Raw genomic sequence first — 26,631 nt, forward strand, 5'->3', positions numbered from 1 at the left:
CCAGTTTCTTTGGGGTTAAACTGATGTTTCCTAAGGTAAGATCAGGCATAGGCAAACTCGGCCCTCCAGATGTTTTGAGACTACAATTCCCATCATCCCTGACCACTGGCCCGGTTAACTAGGGACGATGGGAGTTGTAGGCCCAAAACATCTGGAGGGCCAAGTTTGCCTATGCCTGGGTAAAATGGTTTCCATCACAGGCCATTCTGCCTCCCAGCTAACAGCACAGAACGACAGCTGGAGAGGGGCTTGGTGCTATGTGCAGAACTGAGAGAGTCTTCTGGTTCATCTTGCCTTGCAAGTGCAAAATAATAATATAATAATAATAATAATAATTTATTATTTATACCCCGCCCATCTGGCTGAGTTTCCCCAGCCACTCTGGGCGGCTTCCAATCAAGTGCTAAAAACAACACAGTATTAAATATTAAAAACTTCCCTAAACAGGGCTGCCTTCAGATGTCTTTTGAAAAGAAGATATCTGCTTATTTCTTTCACATCTGAAGGGCGCCACCACCGAGAAGGCCCTCTGTCTGGTTCCCTGTAACCTCACTTCTCGCAATGAGGGAACCGCCAGAAGGCCCTCGGTGCTGGACCTCAGTGTCCGGGCTGAACGATGGGGTGGAGACGCTCCTTCAGGTATACAGGGGGCTTCTGTGTCACCTGACCAGGGTGGAAGATTCTGATCTTAAGAAATGATATTTACTGGCTGGATGTTTAACCATCACCTCGCCTGCCTCCTTTATTGTTAGGCTGATTGCAGAGGTTTGACGCAGGAAATCCGTCCTGGAAGAGAGCAGCATGGAAGAGATTCTTCCTTGCAATAGCAGTGCAAGAGGGAGCGAGCTCCTCTTTCGGAGAACAGCCTCCTCCTCTTCTGCAGCTCCCTGCTGCTCCCTAGTGGCCAGAGGAGGAGCGGCTGTAGCAACAGCCTGCATTGCTCAGCCCTTACATCACTTTCCAAGGACTGCAAATAGAGGCTGCCCAGGATTCCAAGCTGGCCTGGGCTGCTCACGAGATCTTCAGAGCAGGGATCTGCAACAGGATCTGTTTAACAGTGGCAACGGCAAAAATATTCTCCCTGTAATTTTGGCTGTGGAAATGGGGGGGGGGGGAATTAGGAGGAGACTGTTGGTGAAATTACCGAGTTCAGTTCCGATTCTGAAACCAATTTCCTTGGCTCAGAGGAACCCTGTTCTTTAATTCTTACTCAAATGGGGGTTTTTCCCCATTACCTCGCCTGGTAGTGCTTCAGGATCTAGTAAAAAACAGCCAACAAGCCCGTGGCTTGGCTGCTGTTGCTTTAAAGCAGAGGTCAGCAACCTTTTTCAGCTGTGGGCCAGTCCTCCATCCCTCAGACCATGTGGTGGGCCAGACTGTATTTTGGGGGGGAAACAAACAAATTCCCATGCCCCACAAATAACCCAGAGATGCACTTTAAATAAAAGCACACATTCTACTCATGTAAAAACACGCTGAATCCTGGGCCAGATTGAGAAGGCGATTGGGCCGCATTCGGCCCCCGGGCCTTAGGTTGCCTAGCCCTGCTTTAAAGCATTGTGGTTTTGAGTAGTAATGCAAGACTGATACCAGCGGGATTGTAAAGGCAACTGATCTGTAGTCGCCCTGAACCCCCTCCCTAAGCATCCCTCCTATTAATGTCGGTCACAGACAACTACAGCCTCATACGTATAGTGTGCCTCATTCTTCCTATGCATCTGGAATGCTGAAAACCTCTGCAGTATTTTCACTGGCTGGAGACTTCGTCTACAGTCATAGTCTGTCTTGGAAATTAAAGGAACAGGAGGGTTTGAAAAGGGGGCCTGGCGGCTAACATTTACTGTACACAGTTTAAATTTCAAGGCTGTGTTGAGGCAGGAACCATACACTGGAGCAATTAAATTAGCCCCAAGTGGCTTGCACAAATATACTTGCAACGCGTATGAGGCTCTGAACAATGTACATTATTCTTTAATTGTTACAAGCCATTAAGGTGGCTCTTTATTTATCTCCCTATTGCAGAGAGGGGGATGCTTAGAGTCTGCCTTGCCTAAGGCTATTTATTCATAAAAAATAAAAGTAGGCATGCTGACTACTAGGGGGAAAACAAAGCTAAACTTGTAAAGGGAAATGCCCTTATTAGGCACACCAACAAACCACTTTTTCATTTTTTCTCATATGTTTCAGGAAGTTTTTAATGTTTGATGTTGCTGCTGCTGTTTTCACCTGCATTTCGGTTGGAAGCCACCTAGAGTGGCTGGGTGGAGTATAAAAAAAAAATAATTATTATTAGAGAGATAAGAATTTTGAACTACCTTACAGGCTTGTTGTATCAATCAATCAATCAATCAATCAATCAATCAAACTTTATTACAGTTGCAGACCAGCATAAGATAAAAGCATGTGACTAAAATTAAGCACATAACTTAAAGAGGAAAGGGCTAAAAGTTAAAAAGTGATTATGATTCATATAAACTTAAAACAGAGAAACAAAAGAGAAGCAGTTAAAAGTGACTGTAAGGAAGGGAATGTGAAGCAGCACAAGTCTTGCATTATGGGCCTTCAGTTTAGGCCTGGTTTGTGGCACAAGCCATCCATAGGGGGATGTCCATCATGGCAGCGCAATATCTGGGTTTTCAAATTGGAGTGCTAGGGAGATACAGAGTTGTTCTGTATGTTCTGGCAATTTGTGCAGTATAGACAGGATGGACCTAACTCGTATATCTGTATAGTCTTGGCAGTGAAAGAAAGGCATGTTCCATTGTTTCCAGTTGCCCAGAGCCACAGGGGCATTTTCTCTCCTCATATGGTGTTTTCCCAAAACAGCCTTTCTGGATGTCTGAAAGGAGGACTGGCAGTGGGGAAAGCCCTTCGCTGTTTTGGAATATCAAGATTGGTTATATATGGCATTTGGGAGATGAGGTATCTCCTGGTTTCACTAATTAGGAATTTCAGGGACATCCTGTTTATCATTGCCTGTTTCCATGTCGTTTTGAAATCATTCTTAATAGTTAGAGGAGCAAGGGAAGGATAGTCTCTGTCAGTAATTAAGTGTGGCAAGCCACACTCTGGCCTCAATTCTTATGAATCCAGTTTCAAGACATAGGGTAGCATTGGAGACATGTTTAGGCACTTGTAGTGGCTGATCTCAAAACTTTTGATTGTACCAGTTCTAGTGGTGCACAATTGGCAGAGGGGCCTAGCTGGGCATCATATAAAAGCTGCATAATCGATTTGGCCTCAAACAGTTTGAGGGCTGCAGGTATATCATGTCCACCTTTAGGTCTGAGGTACTTAAGTATAGCATTTGCATTTCTCTCCCCTGGACCATGGTCCCCATAAGCTATTCTGCTCACCCAGAGCTATGCTCAGGTGACCTGCTCAAGCTTATGGCCATCGGTGTACCATGAACGAGGTTTGGGCCTTTTGACAAAAACCATAATTTTGGTTTTCTGGTAATTGAGTTTTAGTTTGCTCTCCTTGCAGTATACTGCCAGTGTTTGCATGGCTCTTTTAAGGCCTATAGGTGTAATTGAGAGGATTGCTGCGTCATCTGCATAAAGAAGCACTGGGATGTGCTTTCCTGCCAATTTTGGGGGGTGGAAGTTCATGTTGAGGAGGTGGGGTACCATATCATTTACCGTATATAGAAATTGAATAAGAATGGGGCCCATATGCACCCTTGCTTGACACCTTTCTCTATTTCATTTGTATTGCATAGATGGCCCTGAGGGGTACATCGAACTTTTAGCGAGGTCCCTTCATTTAGGGTGTGTATTAAGTATAGCAAATGTCTATGCAGGTCTCCAATTTTTCCCATAGCTTCATTATAGATATAGAGTCGAAGGCTGCTCTGAAGTCTATAAAGTCCACATAGGGGGAGACAAGTGTTACTAGATAAGTACTTCTCTATTAGATGTTGAAGAACTAAGCATCGGTCGCTAATCAATTGGCCTTCTCTGAATCCCACTTGTTCCTCTGGAAGTATATTTTCTAGTTCCAGTCAATTTTGGAATTTCAGTTGCAGGTGTCTTGCATACAGTTTACTTATTATGTTAAGGAGACGAATTGGTCTCTAGTTGGCGGGAATGTATATTGGAATGATGATTGAGAGTCCCCAGTCTTTGTGAATACATCCATAGGTATCAATACAGGTGAAGAGGCCCAGAAATCCAGATTGTTTTGGGTGGCCTCTGCAGGTATTCCTGTTTCAGTTGAGCTACCAGGCTCTCAATCTCTGTCCCACTTTGGGAGGTTCACTATGTTTCGAGGGATTTGGCCTCTCTCACCATGACTGGTCTTGTAAAGTTCCTGAAAACATATCTCCCAGATTCTTGCTGGGCTATGACATTCCATCATTGGCAGTCTGTTAAGTTTGGGAGAGTCATGATATTCCAGAAGAGAGCAGGATTATTGTATTTAGTTGCCTGGATAACCCGTGTCCAGTCATTTCTTGCTGCTTCCTTTTTCTTCTAATCCAGGCGTCCCCAACCTTCGGCCCTCCAGATGTTTTGGACTACAATTCCCATCATGCCTGACCACTTGTCCTGTTAGCTAGGGATCATGGGAGTTGTAGGCCAAAACATCTGGAGGGCCAGAGGTTGGGGGGGGGCCTGTTCTAAGACAACTGCTTGTAGTGCCTTTTATGATGGAGGAGGTCCAATGCAGCAGTTCGAGTTGCATTGGAGACATGAGTTTACAAGAGCTTTTTTTGTGTGTGCTGATGCAGTCCTTGTCGAACCATGGTTTAGCGTAATGTTGATGATGTCCCCACTCTATACCTCTATTTTTGAGGTCTTGGTATAGACTAAAGTTCAGATCTGAGCTCAGCAAAGACCCAACTGCTTCGACTAGCGTTACCCTCTCCTTCAACGATAACTACCACTGACAGGGACATCTGTGATGCCTTGTAACGAATAGAGGCACCATCACAAATGATAAAAGCACAAGGTGGGGTATGGAAAGCAAAGCTGGCGGCCTACAGCCACCATTGTGTGATGTAGACTTGTCACTTTGGGAATCAGTATAGGGGAGAGCAGCAGGGAAATATACATGAAGGGCAAGCTGTGTTGATGACCTGCGTTGCCAAATAAAAAGTAGATGGGGAAAGGTTAATAGGCCAAAGGTTTGGAGTTGCAAGAAACATGAGTCATAGGGAACGCCAATGAAGCCACATTTTTGAGTGGCAGGGGGAGGTTCCCTGTCTTAGCCTTAGTATAGGGGTGGGAAACTCAGCCCCTCAATGTGGCCCTTGGGACCCTCTGTGGGCAAGAGTGCCCTGCTCCAGTCAGCCTTTCAAGGGCTTTATGTTTGACTGGAAGGTGTTATTGAACTGTGTTAATGCCTCTTGCTTGCATGAAGTGACAGTGATAGGCAGGTGAGTGTGCATCTTTTTTGGGTGACTGGAATGTAGCCCAAATGTACATTCCTCTTCAGTTATTGCTTCACTCAGTTTTGGCCCCATTTACCACCAGCCTGTGGCCCCTGGAATATTGCCCTTGAGGGTCGGCATCCCTTTGGCAGTTTTCTGCTGCCCCCATGTTGCCTGGTGCCTGCATATATATCATCCTGCAACTTGTACACAGCCAGTTAGTTAGTCCTGTGCAGCACAGCAACTGCTGGAACTTCAGCTTATTTTGGTTAAGGAGCTGTATGGCTAATGTTGTATGTTATCTGACAACCGAGCTCAGTTAAAGATGCCAAACTGCTTTCCCCCCCAGTTGGGGACAGAATAATGCATATCCCACCGCCTATTTTTACATTTAAGAGACCTCATAGGAGATACTCTCCAACACTCCCAATTATAGATCTGTGCCTTCCTCTCCTGAAATGGGGAGATTGGACTGGCATCCATCTGTTTCGGGAGACAATGGAGGGGTGAGCCTTTGGGGGCAAAGTCAAGGTGTTGGAAGGTTGCAGCTCTTGCTACGGCTGTAGTGACCAAGGCGGAAGAGCTGTTCTCTTGCAGCTGGGGCAGATGAAGGCATCTGGTTGTGCTGATGCAGATGCACCCAAGGTGTTTCTTCTTTCTGCACTCCTCCCAGCGATCATTCCTCCTCTGGTCACTGCTAGGGATACATCACCTGACTGTATGTCTCTAGGCACTGTGGTTGTCTGGCAGGGTTGATGTTGTCAGCCCTCATGTCACATTTGCAGACATCTTTGCATGGGCAAAGCCTAAGGATCCCTGGACACTTATAGGTGGTGATCCTCCTCCAGAAAGTTAGCAATGAACAAGCTTCCTGGGGGACCAGCTGACCCCTATATACCTGATCTTAAGTCCAGTCGCAAACGACTCTGGGGTTGCGGCACTCATCTCACTTTACAGGCCAAGGGAGGCAGCATTTGTCTACTCTGCAGAGAGTTTTTCCGACTCATGTGGCCATCATGACTAAGCCGCTTCTGGCGCAACGGAACACAGACACCAGAGCACGGAAATGCTGTTTACCTTCCCGCTGGAGCAGTACCTATTTATCTACTTGCACTTTTTGGTGTGCTTTCGAACTGCTAGGTTGGCAGGAGCTGGGACCGAGCAATGGGAGCTCATCCCATCGCGGGGATTCGAAACGCCAACCTTCTGATCAGCAAGCCCAAGAGGCTCAGTGGTTTAGACCACAGCGCCACCTGCGTCCCCATACCTGATCTTATCCAGCCACATATAGCTTCAAGGCAGTGTCAAGGCACCAACTGTCTTGCCAGCACTTCAAGCAAGGCCACCCTTCTACCCTAGAACCCAGCCCAGAATACGAAGGTGCAGAGGGCTTCCACAGCAGACCACATGGAGAAGAGCTGAAGGCTCTCCAAACAAAGTTTGAAAGCCATTTCTATAATTCACAGGCCACTGAAAGCCAAAGGAGGTCTAACAGCCTCAAATGCAAAATGAAGAAGTAGAGGCAGGTTAAAGTTTGAGGATTTTTATTTTAATATTTTTCCCGTACAAAGCAAGACAATGTAAATTTCATAGTTGAATCAAAACACCTTTGTTTGTTTCTTTAAAAACCCTGTCTCTTCACAGTAGGAGTCGAAAGAGTGCAGCCAGAGCCGGCCCTCCAATGAGCGACAAGAGTTTAGTCATTACTATATTAAAACCTGTTAGACAAGGTCTCTATAAAGTAGATCTGCTGAAGTTTAGTTCTTGGCACTGGTTCCAGAAAAGAAGGGGAGGGGGGAGGGGAAAGGGAGAGGGAAGGCAAATCCTTTATCCAAAGCAAGCAGAGCTGGAGTCTGGCTTCAGGTGCCAAAAGGGCAAGATGAACATTATCTCGTTTGCTGGAAGGGAAGCTTTTTTAAAAGGCTCCTTAATGAGCTTGTAAGCTCCAGTGTTAAGTGCACGGATGCCACCCTGTCCCAGCACGCAGGGGCAGCACGATTACCAAATTGACCTCCCCCACCATTGCATAGCAGTCCGCTGTGGCCCCTCCTCCAGACTTTTGACCTGCAGGGCCTTGTGACCAGATGCTCAAAGGAAATAGACAGCTACACGCATTTGATGCCGCTTCCTTTTCTTAGGCATAGCTGTCCTCGGCTGCTCTGTCCCCAATTCCAGCAAGCAAACTAGAGCAAGGGGCTTTTCCTGCTCAGCAAAACCCACACACTTTGGGATGCCAAGGCAAAAGAAAAGACAGCAATCACCCAGCTCAAAAGGACTGTGTTGGCAGTTGCTAAAAGCCCAAAGGATGGGAGTTCCAGGCTAGGATTTCTCACTTACACAAATCAGCTAGTTTTTGCTACCCAGCAGCAGAACTAAATGGGATTTAGGGCGGGGAGTGAGAGAAGAAGCTGGATCAGTTAAGCGCTGGTCCTGGCCATCTCCCAGGCACCGTCCACAACAAAAGGGAGAGCTAGAGTTTGCTTTGCATCCTAACACACCCTTGTGGGTAGCTGCTTGAGCAACGCCAATCTGGGAAGAGCTACGCAGACCGGTTCAGTTTGTTCTCAGGCAAGTGTGGGCACCGTAATTGAAGAATTTTAAATGACAGCAGAAATGCTCCCAGGGCATCAAGGCGTGTGCCGGTTGTGGTGGAAGAAAGGTCAGTGAAGAGGAGGAGGGAGCATGGGCTACCAAGTAAGAAAACTTGTGGGATCACTGCCAATAGTAGGGCATGCCTAATATAGGGCCTGATGGATTGGGGGCGGGGGGAAGCTTTTGGGTGTTTGTGTACCTTATGTACAGAAGTGGAGCAAAGCCAGACTCCAGGATTAGGATCAGCCAGTCAGCTTTTTCAAAAGGCTCCAAAACCTCGAGAAAAAACCCCAACAACAACCCAATTTCCACAAAGTATGAAAGTGTCACAGATGCTTCTCATTCACACGGAACAAACAGAGGGACACCTTTAATGCAGGTCAGATTGGAAGGAAACAAGAGAAAGAGACAAAAGGGGGGAAGGGCAAGAGAAAGGAAGCCTCACACAGGCACCCGCTGTCCCTTCACTTCTCTTTCTTCTTCTTGTTCTGAAAGAAAGGGACAAAACCAAATCAGCACCCTGGGAACAAAACCAGCTTAGCGTTCTGGAGCATGACCAGCGGAGGCTCTTTGATGAGAGCAAATCCGGCACTGCACCTCCAATCGGTCTGCCTTCAGCAAGCTCCCCCCTCCCTGCCTATCTGCATAGAGTAGGGTGAGCAATGCTAAACCGTTTTCAGCCAAGGGCCACATTCAAGGTTGAGCAACCCTCCAAGGGCCACATGTCAGCTGTGGCCAAAGTTGCCACAGGACATTCGCTCTCGCACAGAGGCACTGTGCTCAAAGAGACACGAAGGCACTCACCACACCAATCCCCGTACTGTGCTGGGAAGGAGGATTTCCACGCCTGAACAGCAAAAAAACAGGGACCCTTCCTGCCCATCACAATCCCAGGTTGGTGGCCCATTTAAAATGTCTTGGCAGACCTGATCCAGCCTACAGGCCATTGGTCTTCCACCCCTAATCTAGGACACACAAGGTGTGTTGTGAATAAGTGATGATCCCTGCCACCATGAGGTGATGCTCACCTCGCTCATGCCCAAGATGACCATAAGCTCCCGGAAAATGTTGACAAAATCCAAGAAGAGATCCACACAATGCCTGGGCAGGGAGAGAAAGAAGAGGTTGAAGTATTAGGCCAGAATTCCTACTGGACGCTACTTCCTCTAACAAGCACAACCTATGTAAGTGGCTGATGCTAGAGACACCACCTGCCACCCCCAGGCTTCCTTCCCCATTTGGTACATTGCTCCCTAGTTAAATTCAGGTGCATTTAGCTAGGAAGTATTTTAAGCCTCTCTTCCTGGAAATTCAAGCCCATTTCCAGCTTGCCCAGCTCTGTGGCCATCCAGAACAAAGGATATTTGCCTTTTTCATATTGCATCCAACAATAAAAGGCTGCTGTTGCACCTTTCCCCTATCCCGTTACCGCAGCTCCCAGATCTTGACTCCTCTGTTGCTCCATTCCGTCTGGTCCACCTTGCCTTCTACTTAACTCCTACCTCCCACCCCCACCACTGGACACCCAGCAGCTACCATTTCCACACCCCATGTACTCACCAGATGTAGTCCTTATCTCCATTCTCGGCTTTCTCAATGATGAGCTGAGTGTCGAATAACACAAAGCCACACATCACCATAAGCCCAATGTAGAGGTTAGCCTGGAAGAGGAAGAACATGCATCAGGCCAAGGGCAGCTAAATCAGATTCCTCGAATTGGCCCTACCCACCTGCTAAAGATATACATTCCTAAATCCCAGAAATCATACTGCTTTAAATTATTCAGGGCTGTGTTTCCTGCATAATCATGGCACAATGAGGAAAGACTGCAAAATGAGGGGCCACCTCATTCACCACCCCGAAAATCGTAAGGAGTGCACTTCTGGTTGCAGGTATGTATTTGATCACAGAGGTCAAAAGAGTATGAATATGATTTCTATTGATCTGAAGGTGGAGCTTTAAGTTCATATACAGTGGTACCTCGGGTTACAAACACTTCAGGTTACAGACTCCGCTAACCCAGAAATAGTACCTTGGGTTAAGAACTTTCCTTCAGGATGAGAACAGAAATCATGCTCCGGCAGCGGGAGGCCCCATTAGCTAAAGTGGTGCTTCAGGTTAAGAACAGTTTCAGGACCTCCAGAATGAATTATGTTCTTAACCCAAGGTACCACTGCATAGGTCTTTGCCTCTTCCCAAGACTACCAAGAGTAGAATTCTGCAAGGTTTCTATAGTTTATACAAATCGTGGAATTTGGGTTATCCTGGGTTGTTGTTTTAAAAAAATGATGATGATAATGATTAAAGTGCAGGAGTGCACATTGGCCTGCCTTTATTTCAGTGAAGCCAAAACAAAGGGGAAGCTGAGCACCTCTTGGCAGTCACTACAGGGGGCTACTCCAGGGCAGGAATATTGCTGCCAGCTCCAAGCTTTGCTGGAATGAGATGCTGCTGCTGTCACAGGCAGCCAACCTTGCAGGCCTCCTGTAAGCCAACAGAGCCCAAGGACATAAAGACACTCACTGTGAAGAGCCAAGTTGAGCCCACGAAAATGTTGATCAGGGAGAAGAACAGCATCAGGAACAGGCCGGAGAACAGGACACCTGAAAAATGAAAGCAGAGCTGTGGTGGGCACTGCAAGGTTGCTAGAAGGGTTCTTTCTAAGGTGGGAGGGAGAGGGGAGATGATGACAACCTGGCAATCTTACCTCCTAGGTACAGGTAGGCACGGCGCTTGGCATAGAGGGCGCTCAGCGAAAAGCAGCTGAAGATCACTGCTGTCCCCATGAAAGCTGTTGGGATGATGCTATTGGGAGAGGAAAAAGCAACAGTTGATGTCTGCACCAGGATGGACAAATCTAAGCCTTGGGGACACTGTAAAATGCCCTTTAGCAGCCCCAGTGAGACCCACAGGTTCATCTCATGCCCCATGCAAGTTACTGAACCTCATTCAGGACTTTGAAGCGGATGTTCTTTGTAGAGCAAAGATGGTATTTTGCTTAGATGTATTTGTGGGGCGGGGGAGAGATTTGGGCAAGTGGTGGACTGCAAGGAGATGGCTTAGATGAAAAGGCATGACTTTTGGAATCACAATCCATACCAAAAATATTGTGTTATGAACAGGAAGTATGCTTAGAGGTATAGGGTGGGAGGAAATCTTTTTGCTCTTCCGATTAAAGTTATGGTTTGATTTAAATTCAGAAAGAACTGGTCAGGTTTTTTGTGTGCTGGGTGGAGGGTCCATGCGTGTGTCCACTGGAATCAGTGGGAAAGGAATTTGGTCCACCAACTCCTTTGAATTTGACCCTTGAAGTGCATATGTCGGGTGTGGTGAGGGAACGGGGCAACCGAGTGGCGCTTTCCTTTTACCTTGGGTTGATGGCGATGCACATCTCCAGCAGAGGTCCTAGGTTGACTCCTGGAAGGACAAAGGGGTACAAATTCAGCCCAGAGACATAAGAGAGAACGGAATTCTTGTCCATTCATCACGTATTTCAAAGAAAGCCAAAATAGTTAACCTGTGTGTATTGTGCACCCTTCAGAACAAACATACAGGTTGCCTTGTTTCCCCCCACCCGACCCTAAATGCTATATAGAAACAGTTTTGAAAATCTCAGTATTTAGAAAGCAACTAAGGGGCCCTAATCTTCAAAGTAGTTCTATATGGGGCAAATCATTGTGTGGCAACCACTCCTGTGATTATCAGAGTTGGCTGGATTATTTTGGCCTCCCTCTTGGCACACGCACACTTATACACCCATGTCATGCAAGAGCCACTCCCCTGTGGGGTGATCTTAGGCAGCTGCTGCAGGCACACATCTGAATGACAACTGCAGGCATCTTTGATGCTCTGCCAGAAGGGCTTGAATGCATCAGGACATGAATTGTATATTTCATTTACAGAAGACCCATGTTTGCAGATCAACATCTTTTTAAAAGATTTTAATATTGTATTTTTTAACACTGTTCTGACCGGTCCTCGAACCTTTTGCTAGAAAGTAAGTAGCATATGAACACCAAAAGCAGTTAATGAAGTGTAACTCCAGCTGACTTTGCACATGTCTGCTCTTCCAGCATCACGTACCAGTGAGGAAGGCAAAGCCTGCCAGCATGCTCAGCCGTTTCTGTTCGGTTCCCTGGTTGTGGGGTGTAGCCATCAGCCAGATCATAAGACCCAGTGCTCCCAGGCCAGTCAGCATTCCAAACTGCAAGACAAAGTGGGAAGGGTGGAAGTTAGCACAGGCTGAGCGCAGAGCAGAGGTTGGGAAAGGCATTGCGCAGGAACAGAAGTGGCAGAAATCTACCCCACGGAGCCCAGGTGGTTTCATTTGAATGACCCAGTGCATTCTATAGTCTAGACAGGGTGACAGCCATAGATAACCTGGCCTGCTCAAAGATACTCTAGGCCCCTTTGCAGGGTTTTCAGCTCACTCAGATTTCCTTTGACTTTAACTTCTTTTCACTGCAGACTTAAGAAAAAAACATGGGAAGCAGCATTCTACCCAACTGGAAGTGCTTCTCTCATTTCCCACTGCTCTGGCCAATGAGTATGAGACACCAAGATGCTTCATGAGTTCGGGTTTTAATGTTATTCAAATGTAATCTATCCAATAATTTAAAAACAGATTGAACCAGCTGGCACATCATCCCCCCCCCCCCGTCTGAAATGGTTCTGTGACTACACCACTGGGTTCCCAGCTACCACTGTTGGGCTGCAGTCCTGAACACACTTAATCAGGAGTAAGTCCTAAAAAAATCAGCGAACATAGTGCGGCAGACTGCTAGGAAAGCAGACGAAGGACTGCTCTATCAAGATACGGCCCAGAAAACCATACCCAACAGGATCCTGTGCTGCTCATTTCTGAAGGCTGTGGCTGGGCTCCGTTCCCTGAAGCCATCCTGCAAGCACCAGTCCCCAACAGTCAAGGTGACCTCAGAGCCCATACACACATCAGCGTCAGAGCACACTTACCTGCACCAGCTGAGTTACCACGTTGATGTAGGCACCAGCCGCTGCTAGGAACATGCATAGCGCAAAGCTAGCATAGACCTTCTTCAGGTGCTGCTGGGTTGATGCGGAGCTGCAGAGGGCAAAGGGAAGAAACAGTCAGTCAGTGTCATTGCATCTCAAAGCACCTAGAAGCACAGCTGCTCCTTGGCTGGCTGTTTGCCAGCTCCTGGGCACTTAGCAAACTAAACAAACAACACTGGATCCACCACAGAGCACCTGAAGAACAGAGGTGGGGAAGTTTATTTAGCCTAGGGGCTGCCTTTCCAACCTTAGGAGGGCACATGCCTACAGTGGGCCTTGCCAAGACCAAGTGAGTGCAGCCACTCACCCACAAACGTTATGCCTAGTCAGCAGCACTATACACAGTCCCCGAACCAAGTTAGGCTTGAAAAAGCATCTTAGAGACCAACTAAGTTTGTTATTGGTATGAGCTTTCGTGTGCATGCACACACACGAAAACTCATACCAATAACAAACTTAGTTGGCCTCTAAGGTCCTACTGGAAGGAATTTTTTAATTTTGTTTCGACTATGGCAGACCAACAAGGCTACCTACCTGTAACTTGAAAAAGCATGTTAGCTTTTTTCCAAGTCTAACTGGCCGAGGGGGCAATTTTCCTGAAGACTGCAGTGAGTGGCAGGTGGGTTTCCATGCTGCAACAATAAGGCTTTACCCCCCCCCCCCGCAAGACTAACTGTGGGGAGGGGCATTTTTAGTGTGGGTTTAAACACTCCCCAGCTGGAACTCCCGTAAAGACACGCCTCCGCCGCTGCACTTAGGCTTGACAAAAGCCTTATACTAAAGGCAACAGAAGACTTTCTTTCAAGCCTAATTGCAGTGGGGTGAGGAAAGGGCACTGCAAGCCAGGTGGGGAGCGCACAGCAGCTGCATCTGACCCATGGGCTGACAATCCACCCCCCCCCCCAATTTAAAGGCATTTGACTGACAGCTTCTGGAGCTGGGACACCATTTTCCCCATGGAGATGGTATTAGATATTCTCAGATTGGCTAAGAGAGGAGCTAGAGCTGTTGGCAAAACTGGAAAAATCCCTGACAAGTTCGGTGCTGGTTTGCAGCACCTACTTTGTACTGCACAGCAGGTGCTCCTAAAAATGGGTGCTGGCACTAAATCGTGTAAATGCTTTTCCAGCCTTGGCCTCTACTTGCATGTAAGTGGGGAAATGCTTGCATAAAATTTGGTAAGAAACACCAAACAGTAAATCCTGAGAACCTTAAAAGATGAATTTATACTCAACAAGCCCTTTAGAAAAACAGAACAAAACAAAAAACCACACACACACACACATCAGCCCGAAGGTCTAGAGTGCGAGTCAATATTTGCAGTAGTCTCAAAAGGCTGGGATGGGGGAAGCAGAAGGTTGGCTGAACGTGCAAGAAAAGTTCTTTGTCTATCCCATAAGTGACAGAAGCAGAACAGATTACACAAGCAGGCAAGTTAAGAAACATGCATTTGCTTAACTTCTACCAGCTGCAGAATTTAGTTTTTATTGAAGTGGAAGTTTTTACTCAAGTGGAATATTTGGGTTCTGAGCCCAACATGTATACAGTCTTGCACCAAGGGCCACAGGGAAGCAGTAAAGCCCTATTTCTGGCTCCCTCATCCCCATTCACCATCCACAATAAGGGACAGATCACAAGATTACCTCGCTGTTTTCATGCACCAAAAATGACAAATAAAAACAACCTCCTGCAAAACTGCAGCCTGCAGTAAAACATAGGCCAAGGGTATACTCACATGTGGGAGAATTTGAAGAGGGCATCAAAATTTATGTTCCTGTTGAAGACATCCATTGTGCTAGCTGGTAGACTGATGCAACTCTTGGTGTCAAAATACTCAATCTGCAGAAAAAGATGAAGAAGGCCACATCAGAGAGGTGGGGGTGGAGAAAGACAGTACAGTTCTTTTCCAGGAATGTCCAATGTGATCCATGAACATCCGGAAACACCTGCCCCTTTTAGCGACAAAACTCAAGTTCTTCTTATATGACTGCCCAAAATATTTTAAGCAATATTATTCAGCCCATAAAGCTGCTCCAGAAGGGATTCACACACAAACACACACACACCCCTGCTTCCTAGTACAGTGGTACTTCGGGTTACATACGCTTCAGGTTACAGACTCCGCTAACCCAGAAATAGTACCTCTGGTTAAGAACTTTGCTTCAGGATGAGAACAGAAATCGTGCGGGGGCAGCACGGCGGCAGCGGGAGGCCCCTTTAGCTAAAGTGGTGCTTCAGGTTAAGAACAGTTTCAGGTTAAGAACGGACCTCCAGAACGAATTAAGTACTTAACCCGAGGTACCACTGTAGTAATCTAGGAACACTCCTTCAGAGCTCCTAGTCTCTGTTCAACTTCAAACAAGTTAACTAGGATACAGGGTTTCTAATAGAGATCCACTGCAACTATCTTACTAACTTTGAGCCTACTTTGTCAGGGGCCAAGGGAGAGAAGTCAAAGACCCCCCTATGGAAGGTCAAGCAAGATGTTACTCCTGGAATGCAGAACCTTCAAACAGCTCTCCCTACTTCAAGAAAACGCACATGCATCTTCTATCCAGCCTCCCCTTCAGGGCAGATTCTATCTAAATCTCAACCAAGAACTCAGATTTCCAAATATGCAGCGAGAGGGAGGGAAGAGACTTGGGACTAACAACAGACAAAGGCTCAAGAAAAAGGTTATTTGTCCCACCCCACAGTGCTAAGGAACAAAGAAGAGGATGCTTACTTTAGACTCGCCAAACACAGCCCCACACACTGACTGCCTGCAAGCTGATCCCCTTCGTTGTAGTCTGGACAATCTAGAGGTTTCAACTGTTTCACCGGCTCCAAGTCCTCTTGGTATCTATGGTGCAATTATTGCAGGCTGTTGCAAGGCTAACTGCAAGTTCTCAGGGAGTGGGGGAATTGGCCTCACTGGGGAACTTTGCTTCACAGCTTGGCAGCTGGAAAACACTTGCATTAGCATTCCTAATGACCTCCCCAGGCAGAGATGGGGAGGAGTTACAAGCCATGTAGCTGCCATAGCCAGAGAGCAACCTGGAAACAAATGCATTGCTCCCTGTTGCTCAAGGTGGGATCCCTCCCCTTTGTTGTGTTATGCACCAACATGTACAGGTATTTTACCTGCCCAGGAGAGCACCACAAGCGTGATATGACTGCCCCTGTCTGCTTGCGCAATCCCACCCCACCCCGAAATTATCATGATACCTGATGTAGCCTCTAGCAACTGATGCAATTGACATATGAAAACCAGTTCAGCAACTAATTCCTAACCCTTTTGACAGAGAGGAGACAGCTCCTGGGCAAGCTTACAAAATAGGCCTGGATTGTCTAGCAAGGAGAGCTAGCGTTAAGGAAATGCAAATACTGCAGTAATTGTACACCTATTGCATGGGGTGACATGATGGCACTTCCTCCTTTGGCAGAGATGGAAAATGCCAGTCAAGTATCTGTCTCCTACTTTTTTAAAAAGCAGATCTAATCTGATCATTCCTTCCAAGTGTTCAGGATGGGGCCACTTCATTTTATTCTCACAGTAACCTGTGAAGTAGGTTATGCCAAGAAACTTCCAATGCCACCTAGCTTTCTTTGAGCAAAGGTTGGAAGACTGATCTTCCTGGTCCCAGCCAACACTTAGGGCTGGCAGATCCCAACCCCAGGCAGAAAAATCTAAGGGATCCAGCTTGTAGCCCATTATCACCCCTCTCAAGGGAACAGGATCCTTTCTGCACAACTCAAGCGCATTTGCAGCGTCATCATAGCAAGGCCCTGAAGTAAACCAAGCTACAATTTACCACGATCATGTGAATATGCTGGCCCCTTGGGAGAAGCTCACACTCACTTTGTCCCTTCCTCAGTCCTTGTGCTTAAGTTGTCTCCTTAGCCACAAACTGTAGCCAAGAACAAACATTTGCTAAAGAGCACGATTAAGAAGGAGAGCTTAACCACAAGTCCAGGTTCAAACAACATGTTAAGCCAAACCTTGGATGGGTTGCCATGCTAAACCAAAAGGACTAGGGAAGATTAAAGTGGCTGTGATTTCCTCCTAAGAATAGTTTGGTTTAGTGTTACCTGCACATGTGGCCAATGGCTGAAGCCGAGGACCCTAAAACAATCGCCCCTGAGTTTGTCATTACGTTATAATCAGAGGCTTCGGTGAAGTTGCTGTCACTAGCATTGGAAAGTAAGAGAGTGACAGCACACACAAGGAACATGTGCACGCACGCACACCCCTTGGCTCTTAGCAGACCTCTTCATCTGTCTTGCTGCTGTGTGCAAGGCCAACCTGCTGCAGGCAAGCAGAGAGGTAAATGGAAAAATGGCAGTGTAATGAGAAGGAGTGCCAAAGGCATTTTCCCTGCACCAGAAAAGTGAGTTCTCTCCAGTTTTAAGCACTCTGTGCCAGCGGCGTAGCGTGGGTTGTCAGCACCCGAGGCAAGGCAAGTAATTTGCGCCCCCTAACCCGTGGATTTGCGCCCCCTAACCTGTGGATTTGCGCCCCCTAACCCGTGGATTTGCCCTAACCCCAGATGTTGCGGCCGGTGCGGCCGGCCCCCCCGCACCCCCCACGCTACGCCACTGCTCTGTGCCAAGGATGGGGAACCTGTGACCCTCCAGATGTTGCTCAACTCCCATAATCCCTGACCATGGAACCTTCTGAAGACCACATGCCAATGATAGACAAGGTCAGAGGCCAAAGTGGACAGAGCAATGAACACAACTCTTACCCTTGTGCAGTAGGCCACATTCCCACCGCACAAGCCAGACACACATTTATCCTTTATTCAATCAAGCAGCACAATTCCAGTTGAAGGACACATCCCAAACAGTTCAGAGGGAGAGTGCAACTTAGGAAGAGACTCAAGGGCCTGAGGTTCTTCACCCTCAGTAGAAGTGGGCAGGCCCAAAAAAAAGCAGGGAGGGGAAGAAAGAATCGGGGGGAAAACTTATCCCTTGATTCTCCCCCTCCCCCCAGTAAATTCTGAAAATATTATAAAATGTGTTATTTTAGAATGATGAATAAAACATTTTAAGTCAAGGTGTTAATAGATCTACTCCCCAAAAATGATTTCTAAAAATTATGCAAACAGAAGACTTACTTAAGACTATGCACAGTATCAGATCATTACAATTCCTGTGCACCGAGAAGAAGCAAGACCCGAGTTGTACATGGAGAGTACAACTCTTAAATGCAAGAGCAATGTGCTTTCTGCCCCTGGGAGGCACTGCCATGGTCAGCTGAGAAGGGAGGAGGATTCAATGCCTTCATTACTTGTAGACTTCCTCTCAGAGGCATAGCTGGTGAATCTGTTTCTGTCCTCTTGACTAGGTCCCAAAGGACTGTCCCCTTGAGTAGGTCTCAAATCTGTCATCGTTTGATGACAAATATGTAGATGCGGAAATTGATAGCTAAGAAAATGAGACTGATTTAATTTCATATAGTTTCACTGAGTCTTGGGTTCTCCCCCAGTCTTTTTCTTAGCTCTTTTATGGAATTGAGTGCTTTATGTCTGCTTGACACTGTGGAGGGCTAAAGGAGATATAACAACTTTCAGAAAACATAATAATTTTCTTTGCTCAACTATAATGGTTTATGGTTTCTTTTAGTTTTATTCTGCCTGCACCATATAACTGGCTTGTAGCTCTATTTGTAACAAAATATATTTTTTGTAAAAGAAGTAAATTTATTTAATAATTATTGTCTGAATAAACTGTAACCTTTAACACACCAAACATGATCATTCTATGGCAAACCAAGTTAATACATTTTACTTTCCTAAAGTGACGCTCAATTTGTAAATAGCAGTAAAAATGATTAGTGCATATTTTCCTATTTCCCCTAAAATGTCCCTGCCTGCAAATAAATAAATAAATCTTCCTCATTATTTTTCTTCATTGGTTTCAAAATTTCTGGAAATTTTACATCATTTTATGAAGAGTAAAACAGCAGAAGGCGCAACTGGCTAACTAATTACACATTTATTAACTGCTGTAAACATGGGCTAGCCTATTTAGAAGGAGATATTTGCCCCTGCGTGAGCAGTTCTGTAGAATTTGAAACACAGCTATTAAGTCCAAGGCAAACCATCATTCTGAGAAGGCTTCACAATAGCCACAGAAAACCCCTGCATGAGGTGTTCTAGACTAATATAGGCAATTGTGGATCTTTTTCTCTGTGATTTGAGAATGAAAATCCATGAATTGGAGGAATTTTTAATGGCACCAATACTGCAACCAACCTCAAAGATCAACATACTATTGGTTGGTTTGTTCTGTCATTAAGACACCATATCCAAAGGTTCCTTATGTATCTCACATATTGCCACTGTGCAGCCATGAATCTAGTCAAACCACGCAATATTCTTGTTTCTGTATTTTCACTTTTAGAAATAACTAGCACTCTAGCTTGATGCTGGGCTGCCTATAATCCAGCTGCTTTTGTATAAGCCTGGAACATCTGAATTTAAAGTCACTTCCCTCCCCTCATCCCATTTGAGAAATAAAACATTAAACTGAATCCCTACAATTGTGATTTGCCAGAGCCAGGTTGTGACTGCTTAAAAAAAACGCAATTTAGCCTCCTGTTGCTTCAACAGAGGCTCACATTAGATAATTCTTCTCTAGGAGCAGGATAGTTGGTCAGCTTGTAGGATGGAGATTAGATGTGAGTAGGAGAGCACATGTGCTCATGTTCAGGAATGAAGTAGCCCTGCCTTGAAATCTCAGACCTGGGAGTGTAAGACTTGGTTCATCTCCCTTGGAAAACAGAATGCAAGATCCCAGCTACAGAGTTCATGCCATTTCAAGACACTGCTGAGCAAGGATCATTTTAGCCATACCCTGGAACAGAGAAAGTCAAATGCTGCCAGCAGAAAAGCTAAAGACTCCCAGTTTCAAGAAAGCAGGGTAATCACATTGCCTCAAGAGGTCATATACACCAGGGGTGCCCAAACGTTTTTCAAAGAGGGCCAGATTTGATGAAGTGAACATGCGTGAGTTGCTGAGACCTCTGGAACGAATTAAGTAAATAATCAGAGGTACTACTGTACACCTTCTTCCAGCTTAGATTTGCTCTACATCTAAAGAGTCTTCAGTTCTCAGAGGTCTGCAGATGCAGAAGGCGAAATTATGCTCTTGAGACCCTGAACAATGGCCATCTTAAGGTACAAACTTGTTTTTGGTAAAGCTTGCTAGAAAAGAAAGAAAGACATGCAACAGATAATTCAAGTGATAAGAAGTTCTCATGTGAGTCAATATTGGGGCACCAAAATGGGTCACCCTGTGGCGGAGGAAACATGAGAGAGAGTCACATGCCATCCACGAACTCCTCCCAGGTATTAAGAGCTATTCAAGGCAGAAGCCAAACCAGACCGAAGATGCTAAATAAGATTTGACATGTGAGGTTTGCCTCCTCCATAAAATGAGGGTGGCAGGAGGTGAGGGAGGCAGCAGGAAGTGGATTTGTGAAACGAGTGAGCATTATTGAAGATGCCAGACCAAGGTAGGTTTCACAACATGAACCAGTGATCCAGAAAGTCAAAGTGAAATTAGCAAGTCCTCCCTGCTTCTCACTCAAGACTTGATGCCTCTGGAAATGGATGTTAAAGTGGAAACATGCCAGGCTGAGAGGTGATTAGAAAGGTAATATGCCTCCCAAAAATAGTCCCTTTTGGGGTTCTGCGAAGCATCTGTAAGGTGCCTATCAGTCACTGTGCTGATCCACAGGCCACTTTAAGGAAAAGCTGGAAGAAATTCCTATCTTCATTACAACTCTCTGGCCATAACAAACACATAAAGCTGCCGTATAACAAGGTCAGCCCATTCGTGGCTCTAGATCCGTTTCATTTACTCCAACCGGCAACAACTCTCCAGGACCTCAGGAAGCCCTGCTATAAATAATCACTTAAAAAACATGGAGATACTGGGAGCTGAATCTGGGACCTTTCTCTACAACTAAACTTTGGTTCTTCAGTAAAACTGAACCTAGAAACCAACTGGAACTAAATTTTCCAGACTGGAGTCCATTTCCAACTGCCAGTCCTAAAACAAAATCTAAGAACATGTAAAACATAACGCATTTATGACCACAATTATTTTAAAATATTATCTATTAACTCTTTGCAACTTAAAACTCCTTCCAACACATCAGGTTGCTTTAGATCACTGGACTTCAGGACCAGAGATGGATCAGGACCAGAGATGCATTTTAAATAAAAGGACACATTCTACTCATGTAAAAACACACTGATTCCAGGACTGTCCACGGGCCGGATTGAGAAGGTGATTGGGCCACATCCAGCCCACAGGCCTTAGGTTGCCTACCCCTGGTCTATTCATTAAGTAAACAGACATTTCCTCTGCTGATTACGATGGCCTAACTTAATAACAGTAATCCTCCAACAAGCAACCAGTGTTCAAAATTTGCTAGGCACATATTTCACCGGCTATTGGCCACTTGTGAACAAGTAAAGATGCCCAGGTGCCATGATAGTGCCTGACACCACCATCTGGAGAAGTGATGGCCAAACTCGGCCCTCCAGCTGTTTTGGGACTACAACATCCATCATCCTAGCTAACAGGACCAGTGGTCAGAGATGATGGGAACTGTAGTCCCAAAACAGCTGGAGGGCCAGGTTTGGCCATCACTGATGGAGGTACATCTATGGGAATCCATGGATCTTGACTGTTTCACATACTAGTGACACATCCTGTATAATTCTATTCATTATATTTTATCTGCACAATCAGAAGGAATTTCGAGAACCAAGTTGTATTGTAAAATACGACTTTTGAGCCCTCTGGCCCAAAAATGGCAACTAGGCATTCTGTTTTGGAGACTGCAGCTGTGGTTTAAGTAGCCATTGGCACCTAGCTTATATATCTGAGTTTCTAACACTGCAAGCAACCTATCTAGTTGTAATAAAAATAAGATGGATGCTTCAACCTAGAGCATAAGTGAGTAAGCTTCTCAACCAGCTGAGTGCCACAGTCTAAACTTGCATTTGATCTTAGACTATGAGATTTCTTTAAACATTGTAGGCATTGTTTGAAAGTACGCTGAAACAATGGTCTTCCTGAGCTTCCAGGAGACTAGATTGTTCAAAGCAATGCTGCCGCTACAGCACCCTTAGCCAAGGTGAAGATTGGGAACTTCAGGTCACTTTTAAATCACTCTCCATACAGATATCAAGTGTCTCTCTTTTATAGAAGGTGCTTAGGAGGAGAATAGGCCAACTGTTGACAGAGAAAAGTCACAGAACTGGATCACAGAATTAGATAACGCCGAGTCCTTAAAAACACTGAACAGCATTGTTGTTGTATAAAGTGATTATTACGATGACTTATCAAGTAGCTGTGGTCTTTGCTAAACTAGCTAAATACAAAGGGTCGCTTTTAAATTACTCAACTTTCCTCAATCTTAGCTCTAAGCAAAAGGGCAGGTGTATTTGATCATGGTAACCGAAGAAGTAGCCTTTGGGGGAGGAACTGCAGCGCTGCGGCAAGACCACATGGCTCTACGTGCATCAACTCCCAGGTTCACTCTCTGGTATCTCCAGTTTAAAAAAGAAGGTAGCAGTAGGTGATGTGGAAAAGCCCCCAGAGAGTTGCAGTCACTGCAGACAACAGTGGGCTGGCGGGACAAAGTCCAACACGTCCCCTGCACTTTCTACAACTCAGCAGTACCTAGAAAAAACCCTCCCACATTTCTTCTCTGTGCAACAACCAGGGGTAGTACAGTAATTGCAAAACAATGTCAAATGGTCAAGCCTAAATATCCATGGAAACTTCAGGTGAAATACACAGGCTTGCATATTGTAAGAGTTCATAGGGAAACAAGCCACCACACCTGTGGTAAATGCTTTTCAAATCCATGTTCATCCTCCTGACTCAGTTAAAGCTGACCAAAAACCTCAGGTGAGCTTTTTTTTTTTTGGGGGGGGGAGATTAAACTCTCCATTTCTCATGTCAAAACCTAGCTCTGCCAACAGTAGCCCAATGTTTACAAAAATTACTTGGCTCAACTGAGCCCTTAAGAGGAAACTATCATCCAAAAGTAAACCATTGCTGTAACTTGATTCTATGTTAGCACAACCAAAATAGAATTACAAGTGAAAACGAAATCCCAGAAGAGAAAGCAAACTTTGGAAGTGCTTGTGTTATCCAAGTTAAATAATGAACCTGCTTATGAGGAAATAAAGAACCCATGATCGTTTATCAATAACTAACCAGATAACACTTAGTCATAGCTATAACCTTTAACCACTGAGGGCTGCCTTAGAGGGACAGCTCTAAGGAGACCGTCACATTTCACCCACCAGTACCCCGACACAGTAACTTACTAGCTGCAAAAGAAAGGAAGGGGGAAAGGATGGAGGCACGGGGTAAGCAAGCCTCCCCTTTAGAGCCCCAAATAATGGGCAGGATGATCCTTACAGCCAAATGGCAGGAGAGAGAAAAAAATAATGTCACACAATGACCCATAACATCACGTGAGCACTGTGACATCAGAAAGGCAGCCAATCAGCTTTGAAGTTCTCTACTGTGGAGCATCTGTCAGGCTTCTGCTCAAGCAACAGGTTGCCATACTCCAACTATCCCAAGCTCAGGAGAGGCATTTGGTTCGAGCACCAGAAGCTCCCTACTCCAGCAGGCCCAAGATGCAATATTAACAGGATGTAGATGGGGCAGATTTTAACGTCCAGTTCTCATATTAATCTCCAAGGGCACAAAACACCAGGCAGTTATGAGAGCATACAAGTCATTAAGCAGCTGGAATTCAAGAACTACGTCAACACTATGTGTTCGAAGTTGCAGCTATTTGCACAAAAAGCACCATGCCACTTAGCCAAATCACCTAACACGTCAATGGGTGTGGATCCTTTGATCTGTAACAACCACAGGAACAGAATTTACTAAGAAAACAAACTTGCACTGGGGTGAAGTGAAATTATCCCTGGCTGATTTCTAGATGATTTGGCTCAAATCTGCCTGGGATACGCAAATATATTTGCTCTGGAGTCCTGCTCCTTAGTCTGGACATGAGTACACAAAGCTGGTGATGCTCAGGATGGAGGGAAAAGCTATCTGCGCATGCCTTGTAGTTATTTCACATGATCCAAGACTTGGTTTTGAGAATGAACCCACATTTCAGGGCCCAAACAGTACAATATAGGGGCTTCCTCACTACTAATGCTCCAGAGCAGAGGGGAACACCATGCAGCCCTCCAGATGTTGTTGGACTACAACTCATCACCTCTGACCAGTAAGCCATGTTCCACACAGCTAACCCAGAGCATGACATTTAAAAGTTATAATCTGCAAGAAAGAAAACACTTCACCAAATAAATATCCAACAGCAAGTTTAGAGACTATTCCACAATCAAGTAGTCCAATATACCAGCAAGTTTTCTTGCATCTTTTCTGGGTTCAGGTTCCATGCCTCGAGTTTTTGACATCTGAAGATAGTCATCTTCAAATATCTAGAGGGTTGTCACATTGAGTGAGCAAAGTTGTTTTTTGCTCTGGAGGCCTGGACCTGAACAAATGGATTCAAGCTACCAGGAAGGAAATTCTGACTAAAGAACTTTCTAAGAGTAAGAGCTGTTTGACAGTGGAACAAACTCCCATGAGACGTGGCAGACTCTCCATCTGCTTAGCAGAGATTAGATGGCCATCTGTCATGGATGCTTTAGTTAAGATTCCTGCATTGTAGGGCGTTGGACTAGATGACCCTCTGGGTCTTTTCCAACTCCACAATTCTATGAAATATGTTGAAAGCACAGGTGAGAGTTATGGTGAGGAAGCTGAAGCAGATGGGAGGCCAGTGTGGTAGGAAATAGTTATCTACCATGACTACAGAAGAGGAATGTTCTATGGGCCGCCTTCCAGTCCTTTCGATGCTCAAATACAAAGACAGACAGCAGCAGCAGCAGAGACAACAGAGGCCAACTCTAAGCTTAACCCTGACTCAAACCAAATAGTTCTGGACAGCTGAGAGCACTAACGCCCCACCTTCCCACCCCTCAGCAAAAAACCCCTACTCTTGCCAAAGCAAGCAGCAATACACATGCCACTCCCCCCCCCATTCCCCATTTATCTCTTTGCACGTATGCAAAAACGCAAGGATTACAGAACAGATCAGTCAAAATGAAACGAAATCAGATTAAACAAGGCCTGTTTTCAAACTCCATTGCTCCGCAATGGTTTCATTACCCCCTAAGCTTTGCATCGTTATCTATTATTTACCACTAGCAGGGGCCGCCTCACAGGCGAGCGGAGCAAAACTCAAGCTTCCTTTACGCGCTTTGCAAATGGTTAACAACACAGTAATCTGGCTAAAAGCTACGAGCGACAATCCCAACGCTGTAGACACGGGACAGGCTAACGTGGGAAGAGTCGACTCCACGGGACCCTGGAGCCCGGGATCCAATTTTCGGGAACAACCCACCATTCCTCCTCCGGGCAAGCGAGGGAGGTTCGACCCACCGTGATATGGGGGTGGGGGGGGGAGAGAGGGGTGGGGGATCCCTATGACGTCAGCTCTCTCTCTCTCACCCCCCCCCCGCCGAAGAGACTGACCAATCCGAGAGGCAGAACCAGGCGGAGGGGATCCCTCCCTCCCTCCCTCCCTCCCTTCGCGGAGCCCGACACAAAGGGGCGGAGGCGAGGTTCTAGAGCGGGAGGGCCACTTCCGAAAAGGCCCCTCAAAGGAGGGGAGGCTTCGGAGACCGCGCAGGCCAAGGGGGGCCGGGACCGGAAGTAGGCCCCAGGGAGGCGCGGCGGTGGCGGCCCTTACCTCCCGCGGAGGATCCTCTTGCTTCGGCGACTACAGCTGCTGCCGCTCCTTGGCGAGCCGTACGTGTCTCTCCCCTCGGACGCCTCCGCCCCCTCCCGCTTACGTACTCCTTCCTCCCCGCTCCGCGCCGCGCCATTGGCTCTGTCGCCCCCAGAAGTCCCGCCCCGGCCTCGCATTGGTATTTAACCAAACGCTCTGCGTACCTCGGTTCCGATTGGCCGGCTGCTGACACCTTTTCCTTTTCATTGGTTGCGCGGCCGCGCCCAGGCAGCTGCCATTGGTCCATCTCGGGGTGGGGGATGGGGCGGAGGGGCAGCCAATGAGAAGCGGCGCTGAGGCGCGACGTCCGTTGGTTTTCCGGAGTCGGGCCAATAGGCAGCGCCCTTGGTAGGTTGCGGCCCGATTGCGACAGCTCGGTCGTTTCCCCTTTCCCCAGAAGTGGCACGCGGCCCCCTCGTGGCGGGAGCGCGAGGAGAGCAGCGCAGGGCGGGCTGAGCAGCGCCTCTAGCGGCGAGGTTGATTTGGGCGTCCCGGCGCATCCAATGGCGTGGAGTGCCATCTAGCGGCCAGTGCGCCTCACTGCACCTGAGGTCGCCGGTGCTTTTCTTCAGTTCCAGGCTGAGAGCCCCGCTAGGCGGGAAGATGCGCACCTCCTTGCAATGCCGTCTCCGCTGGGCTGCAACCCTTGGCATTGCCGAATGTCACCTGATCCCACGCCGCACTGCAGGCTGGTTATTGAAGGCAATGAGTCCAATGGCAGCACTTGTTCAAAAGGTTATAAATTGGAAGCATCCTCAAAAAATATGGTTTTATATATGAAACTACAATAGTATCAGCTGTC

General features: G+C 46.6%; 1 protein-coding gene across 2 annotated transcripts; it reads right to left on the reverse strand.

Annotated features, from left to right (window-relative positions):
• Window positions 1-6,898: 6,898 nt before the first annotated feature.
• On the reverse strand, window positions 6,899-25,948 carry TMBIM6 (transmembrane BAX inhibitor motif containing 6). 2 transcript variants are annotated; one of them, XM_028721408.2, is made up of 10 exons: window positions 25,791-25,948; window positions 14,730-14,833; window positions 12,935-13,043; window positions 12,047-12,167; window positions 11,332-11,380; window positions 10,671-10,768; window positions 10,487-10,566; window positions 9,524-9,624; window positions 8,992-9,064; window positions 6,899-8,451 (listed from the first exon to the last, which is right to left on the reverse strand). In XM_028721408.2, exons 2-10 carry the CDS (start codon window positions 14,783-14,785, stop codon window positions 8,428-8,430), a joined length of 711 nt encoding a protein of 236 aa, XP_028577241.1. In that variant the 5' UTR covers window positions 14,786-14,833; window positions 25,791-25,948; the 3' UTR covers window positions 6,899-8,427. The 2 variants fall into 2 exon arrangements, with proteins under 2 accessions (XP_028577241.1, XP_028577242.1); XM_028721409.2 differs by lacking the exon at window positions 25,791-25,948 and adding an exon at window positions 15,720-15,835.
• Between the last annotated feature and the right edge of the window lie 683 nt (window positions 25,949-26,631).

Source organism: Podarcis muralis, chromosome 2 (genome assembly GCF_964188315.1).
Source record: "Podarcis muralis chromosome 2, rPodMur119.hap1.1, whole genome shotgun sequence".
Lineage (NCBI taxonomy): Eukaryota > Metazoa > Chordata > Lepidosauria > Squamata > Lacertidae > Podarcis > Podarcis muralis.